Here is a 7,347-nt window from a genome sequence, read left to right as displayed (position 1 = left end):
AATTAAAAAACTTAAATTTGGACATGTTTTGCAAAAAAGTGTCATAAAAAGTAAAACGGCTATAACTTTTGCATACGATGTAAAAAAAACGTATAATATATCAAAATGTTCAGCACAAAAATTTATGCTCAAATTCTAAAAGGAAAAAAGTTATGCTCGAATTTCAGTATTTTTTTGAATTTTGGTTAAATCAGGTCAAACTACTTATTCAAGAAGTATTAGTGTTACTAAATAATTATTCAAGATTATTAGTGTTACTAAATAATTATTACATTTTTTAGAATTTTGGTCAAATATGGTCAAACTACTTATTCGAGAAATAGTAGTGTTACTATTGTCAGGAAAACAACAAGTGCAGACTTGGAAACGAGGGGGAATAGAACCCGAAAGTTAAGCGTGCTCAGACTGGAGTAGTGAGAGGATGGGTGACCTACCGGAAAGTTAGATGATTTAGAATGATGATGGGTGATTAGAGATTAGAGGTTAAATTGAGCAGTGATGAGGGGTGATTAGAGATTAGAGGTTAAATTGAGCAGTGATGATGGGTGATTAGAGATTAGAGGTTAAATTGAGTAGTGATGAGGGGTGATTATAGATTAAATTGAAAAATAATTCAGAAATTTGAAAATAAAAAAATTCAAAACAATTAAAAAAAATTCAATTTTTTTAGTAAAAATACCTTTAGTCCCGGTTGTGATCGGCCGGGAAGTTAGATGATTTAGAATGATGAGGGGTGATTAGAGATTAGAGGTTTAATTGAGCAGTGATGAGGGGTGATTACAGATTAAATTGGAAAATAATTCAGAAATTTGAAAAATTAAAAACATTAAAAATTAAAAAACAATTAAAAAATCAAATTTTTTTCGTAAACGGGACTAAAGTTGGAGCTCCAGACAGCGGCCACGTGGACGGCCTTTAGTCCCGGTTCTTACACCAGGACTAAAGGGGGGAGGCTTTAGTAACGACCCTTTAGTCCCGGTTCCAGAACCGGGACTAAAGGCCCTCTAGAACCGGGACAAATGACCCTTTTTATACTAGTGTAGTTTTGGATGGCCGGCTCCCGCATCCATGTCCCCATGTCCACGGATTGATCCCTCCCTGTTCGCGGACGGATGCGGTGTCCGGTTTACGGACCAATGTTGGAGATGCCCTAAAACTACTTTTTATGTGCCCAAGATGAAGGAAATATGCCCTAGAGGCAATAATAAAGTTGTTATTTATATTTCCTTATATCATGATAAATGTTTATTATTCATGCTAGAATTGTATTAACCGGAAACTTAGTACATGTGTGAATACATAGACAAACAGAATGTCCCTAGTATGCCTCTACTTGGCTAGCTCGTTAATCAAAGATGGTTAAGTTTCCTGACCATAGAAATGTGTTGTCATTTGATGAACGTGATCACATCATTAGAATGATGTGATGGACAAGACCCATCCGTTAGCTTAGCATAATGATCGTTTAGTTTTATTGCTATTGCTTTCTTCATGACTTATACATCTTCCTCTGACTATGAGATTATGCAACTCCCGAATACCGAAGGAACACTTTGTGTGCTATCTAACGTCACGACGTAACTGGGTGATTATAAAAATGCTCTACAGGTGTCTCCGATGGTGTTTGTTGAGTTGGCATAGATCGAGATTAGGATTTGTCACTCCGAGTATCGGAGAGGTATCTTTGGGCCCTCTCGGTAATGCACATCACTATAAGTCTTGCAAGCAGTGTGACCAATGAGTTGGTTATGGGATGATGCATTACGGAATGACTAAAGAGACTCGCCGGTAACGATATTGAAGTAGGTATGATGATACCGACGATCGAATCTCGGGCAAGTAACATACCGATGATAAAGGGAGCAACGTATGTTGTTATGCGGTTTGACTGATAAAAGATCTTCGTAGAATATGTAGGAGCCAATATGAGCGTCCAAGTTCCGCTATTGGTTATTGACCGGAGATGTGTCTCGGTCATGTCTACATAGTTCTCGAACTCGTACGGTCCGCACGCTTAACGTTCGATGACGATTTATATTATGAGTTATGTGATTTGATGACCGAAGATTGTTCGGAGTCCCGGATGAGATCACAGACATAACGAGGAGTGTCGAAATGGTAGAGAGGTAAAGATTGATATATTGGGCGAAGGTATTCGGACACCCGAATGGTTTCGGGACGTTTCAGATATTTATCGGGGAACCGAGGGGTTACCGGAACCCCCCGGGGAAGTTATTGGCCTTAATGGGCCATAAGGAAGAAGGAGAGGGAAGGCCACAAGGTGCCCCCCCAAGGGCAGCCCGAATTAGACTAGGGGGAGGGGGCGCGGCCGGCCCCCTTCCTTCCCCTCTCCCTCTCCTTCCCTCCTTCCCCCTCTTGGATTAGGAAAGGGGGGGGGGCTATTCCTACTAGGTTTGGAGTCCTAGTAGGACTCCCCCCTGGCGCGCCTCCTCCCTGGCCGCCGGCCTCCTCCTCCCTCCTTTATATACGGGGGCAGGGAGGCACCCCAAAGGACAACAGACAATCTCTTAGCCGTGTGCGGTGCCCCCTCCACAGTTTACCACCTTGGTCATATCGTCGTAGTGCTTAGGCGAAGCCCTGCGCTGGTAACTTCATCATCACCGTTGCCACGTCGTCGTGCTGACGGAACTCTCCCTCGTCCTCAACTAGATCAAGAGCTCGAGGGACGTCATTGTGCTGAATGTTTGCTGAACACGGAGATGCTGTGCGTTCGGTGCTAGGATCGGTTGGATCGCGAAGACGTTAGACTACATCAACCGCGTTAGTAAACGCTTCCGCTTTCGGTCTACGAGGGTACGTGGACACACTCTCCCCTCTCGTTGCTATGCATCACCTAGATAGATCTTGCGTGATCATAGGATTTTTTTTGAAATACTGCGTTTCCCAACACAAGATACATTTTTCGAGAAAACTTTCACTCTATTCATCAATTGTCAAAATAGTAAAAGAACACCAAAAGTAAAAATTACATTCAAGTTCTTAGACCACCTTGTGTGCCCAAGATACATCATGTATCGAGGGACCCAACAAACAATCCCTCGACAGAACATATGAAGATCCCCTTTGTAGAACTGCACACACCAGCCACATCCAGTTCACCCAAAAGCTCAAGCTGATGGGGAAAGGTGTGTTAGGCATTTATACGTCAACACTTCACGTGTGGCTTCCTCGGACCTAAACGTGGACCAAAAGTGATTGCAATTTTTTTTATTAAACTGTATCAGCCGGGTCTTGAACTCAAGATATCTTGTCACCGATACCATGTTGAATTCATGTTCCAGTCAAGTCATCCAAAAATCCGAATTGATGGAGAGAGGAGTGCAATATATTTCAACACCCCTCCTCACGTCTAGACTATTTTAGCCCTTAAACATAAGATCGATGTAGCCATGTAGGCGTTGACAGGGTTATGAACTCAAGACCTCTTGGCTCGGATATCATGTAGAACTGCATGCATCAATCAGGTTACACAAAAACTCAAACTGATGGGGAAAGCTGAACTAAGCATTTATACGTCAACACTCTCCTTGTTTGAAATAAAATCAAGAGTAAGCAGTGGTTACATATATCTGGAAAAAATGCAAATCTGCAGCGACAGCATATATGTAGCTGCTGCTTATTCATCTGCGTGAAGATAACTCCACTCCACACTTACACACCAACGTCACTTTTATGACAGTCTTATTATCGATTTGAAGCAAGCAAACTGTACCAACATGCTGGGTACGCATGATGGCTGATCGATGAGAGCATGCTACGCGCGTGCTCGATCGATCCTTATTTGATGATTTGATCGATGAGTTAGCAGCCGTTTGGGACGAAGCCAACCTTGCCACCACGCACGTCGTAGACCACCTCCATGTTGGCCTGCGCCATCGACCCGACCACCGCGACGCCGGCGGGCGCGTAGGCCGGCGCCGGCGCGAACGCGAGGCACGCCACGCCGAAGACGTTTCTGGGGTCCTTGAAGTACAGCATGTGGTCGATGACGAGCTCCGCCCCGCCGTGGAACCTCAGGGTGATCATCGGCACCGAGTAAGAGCTCTCCCGCGAGAAGTCGTAGCACGTCTCGAGCTCCCCCAGCGGCGGCGCCCGGCGGTACTCCCGCATTTGCTCCCTGAACTCGTGCCGGAGAGCCGCGTACACGTGGTGGCTGAGGTAGTTGAAGGTGGTGTGCACCTCCAGCAGCGCGTCGCTGGCGAGCGCGGCGGGCGGGACGCGGAGATGCCGCACGCCCACGCTCACGCCGACGAGCCGGAGGAAGTAGAGGTTCGGGTGGGAAGCCTTGTCCCATACGGTGGCGTAGCCGCCCACCACGCCGCGGCCCGAGCGCTCCGGCCGGGTCGCGCCCAGGGAGAGGAAACCCGGGAAGCCCGGGTCCGCCGGCAGGCAGTAGGAGAAGGCGACCGTGTCCGGAGACACAAGGACCCGTGACGCCAGCGAGTGGCGCTCCCTGCTGAGGTCGAGGACTCCGGACGACCTCTCCGTCGTCGTGTCGGCGGCGGCGCCCATCTCCAAGCAAGCGAACCTGAACTCGTCGGCATGGACCGACCTCGAGAACGTGAGCGTGTCGGTGACGACGGTGGCGTTGAGCAGCACGGCGCCCTTCTTCTTCAGGGCGACCGTGCAGCTCCTGGGCCCGTTGCAAGCCCTGAGGGGACAATCTGGCGAGGCGCACGGGATCTGCGCGAGGGAGTGCGACCGGGAGGGGTCGAAGGACCTGACGCACGGGTCCCCGTCGGCGGAGCACGGCTTGCACTGGAGCAGCGTGGCCCCCACCGTGGCCGTGTCGAAGCCCACGGCGAGCTTCTGCACCGGGGTGCCGAAGCCGACGACGACGCTGTAGTCCGCCGCGCCCGGAAGAGCCGCGAGGGGAGCGCCGGTCGCGGGGATGGTGAGGCCAGCCTTGGAGTCCTCCGGCTCCGACTCGCCGAAGAGAGCGCGCAGGCGGAGGGAGTCGCGGTCGAAGGCGTCGCCGGCAGATAGCATGCTTTGGCCCTCGCCGGCGCCGGAAGGAGAGCACGGGCTCAGCCGGTGCACTACAGGTAGGCGTCCTGCCGGTACTTCACCGCCATCTGTGCATATGTGTCGACAAGTTGATTAGTAAGTGCACGTTCTGATGTACTTTAGTAGTAATGCGATCGACACTTCACCTGAAGGCGCTGGCGAGCAGGTCGGCGGGGCCATCGAATCGGACGAGCGGACGAAGGTCTGCTTCCCGCCATTGATGAAGCTGGTGTGGTAGGAGCTACCGAGATGAGGGGCGAGAACGAGCAGGCAGAACAGCAGAGAAGGAATGGCAGAAGCCATTGCTTGTGGTACTTCGATTGTAATGTGTAGCAAATGGTTGCTGCGTATGGTATATCGTAGAGACATGTCACATATATATAGCCATGGCGTCGAGGCTGTGCGATCAGCATTGTTCTTGTACTACGTAGCTAGGGTTCTTCTGTCATCCTGCGACGACTAATATAAAATGGTTTTTCTCAGCCTTCTGCGTGGTTTCTCTTGTTTATATGTCTCCACGTACGATCAGCCCAAAGCTGGTACGTATACACGACGTTTGTGCGTACGTAGGTGGATCGGGATTAGCGTTCGTGTGCTTCCAGCAGAGCGATCACAAAATCGTGCGGCTAACCGGCACCATGATTTGAGCTTTTTTTTAAACATCAGTACAGACCCGCACGCACACCCTGCCCCTATGAACACCTCCGAGAGACTGAACCGACATATCATCTTGAGATTTATGAAGTTGCCGTAGGCACCTTGTCGTCGACGGTCTCCTCCCACTGAGGACGCATCATCGGAAATCCTGAAATAATCCAGGAATAATGCGAGCATCAGGACTTGAACCTTCGTGGGCTGAAAATACCACTGTCCCTCTAATCATCCAACCACATTTTGATTCGCTGATTTGAGCTTTTAATGTGTGCATTCTAGTTATGTGAAAGACGGGTATATATGCTTATGATGTGTTGTATCTTTTTCATGCCTTATTTAAAACAAGTAACTGCCTGCCATTTTCATTAAGAGTAGAGAGAGAGAGAGTAGATTATAAGCCTCATAGGTGCGAAGAACATGCTCTTAGGGCATCTCTAGCCGATACCTTGTATTTTAACTCTTTATATGATTTCTTATACTTAACTTATTATAATTTTGAGGAGTTAAACAGGGGCGTACTTAGCCGAATCGCTATATTTAACTTCAAAGAAAATTTAGGGCACAAGTAAAGATCTCAAGCTTTCGCCTCCTCCTGTCGGCGCAGCCGTCGGTCCGCTCCATCTCCGATGGCCTTTGGGCCATAGAGGTGCGGAGAACCTCAGCCCCCAGCCGCGGGAAGGACCCCATTCTCGTTCTTGTTAGGTTCAGCATCATGGTTGGGGCTGTGTGGCGGCATCGATGTCCCTCGGTAGGAATAATGTCTCCCACATTCTATCTCTGCCCCGATGGTGCGTCTAGCATCATTGGAGGGCGTGTGGAGGTGTGTCTCCGTTTGATCTCGCGGGATTAGGTCGGTGCTGGTCTTCGGTGGATCCGTTTGGATACATTCGTCTTCGTTTGGGTGTTTACATATTTGATCCTTTCAATCATGACTTTTTCATTGACGATGGTTGATGCTCTGGTGCACTGGTCCTACGGGGCCTTAGCACGATGACTTTTCGACTATCTACTACAACAAGGTTTGCCCGGCTCCAACAAGGGAGGGGCGACGATGGCGGCGCACCTTTGGCTCGCTCCTGTTCTCATAGTCGTCGCTAGGTGGTCCACGGACCTTGATGTAATTTTAATTATTGTTGGTGTTTGTTGATTGCAATGATTGAAGATGAATAAATTGGAAGTTTTCTTGCATAAAAAGGAGAAAATTTAGGGCACGGTCTTTGTCATGTACGTTTCAAACAATTTGGCATTATTTCGTCAATTATTCGAATGGTTTGAACAAAACATACATAATAAATCAACTATAAACATGCATATAGTTTGTCTACTCAGGCAATAAATCAACTCAAGCACTTTTGTGCTCATCACCACCGCCATCACCTCCAAGGAAATTATCACCACCTCCATGACCACCACCATCTCCTCCATAGACACCACCACCGTCACATCCATGGACACCAGCACCACCATCTCCTCCATAGATACCACCACTGTCCCATCCATGGACACCACCACCATCACCCCCACGGCCACCACCAATCACCTCCATGAGAGACTTTCGATTGGGCCATGGTCTCCACACGACTGAGCTCCCGATACTTCCTTGTCGTGGCATCCATCATTCATGGTTCATGAACATGATAGTTCGCTCTTCATCCTTCTTTTCAT

At 48.5% G+C, this 7,347-nt stretch overlaps 1 protein-coding gene across 1 annotated transcript; it reads right to left on the bottom strand.

The window, feature by feature from the left end:
• Positions 1-3,822: 3,822 nt before the first annotated feature.
• Positions 3,823-5,331, bottom strand: LOC123130484 (aspartyl protease 25-like). The gene is made up of 2 exons (XM_044550377.1): positions 5,175-5,331; positions 3,823-5,096 (listed from the first exon to the last, which is right to left on the bottom strand). Exons 1-2 carry the CDS (start codon positions 5,329-5,331, stop codon positions 3,823-3,825), a joined length of 1,431 nt encoding a protein of 476 aa, XP_044406312.1.
• Positions 5,332-7,347: the final 2,016 nt, after the last annotated feature.

This window comes from Triticum aestivum, chromosome 6A (genome assembly GCF_018294505.1).
Source record: "Triticum aestivum cultivar Chinese Spring chromosome 6A, IWGSC CS RefSeq v2.1, whole genome shotgun sequence".
Classification (NCBI taxonomy): Eukaryota; Viridiplantae; Streptophyta; class Magnoliopsida; order Poales; family Poaceae; genus Triticum; species Triticum aestivum.
The sequence above is the reverse complement of the archived record's forward strand: the minus strand, read 5'-3'. Positions and strand labels throughout refer to the sequence as shown.

Coding starts and splice junctions, on each gene's coding strand:
- LOC123130484 (XM_044550377.1), bottom strand. CDS start 5,331: ATGGCTTCTGCCATTCCTTCTCTGCTGTTCTGCCTGCTCGTTCTCGCC. Junction 5,097..5,174: donor CTGCTCGCCAGCGCCTTCAG/GTGAAGTGTCGA, acceptor ACATATGCACAG/ATGGCGGTGAAGTACCGGCA.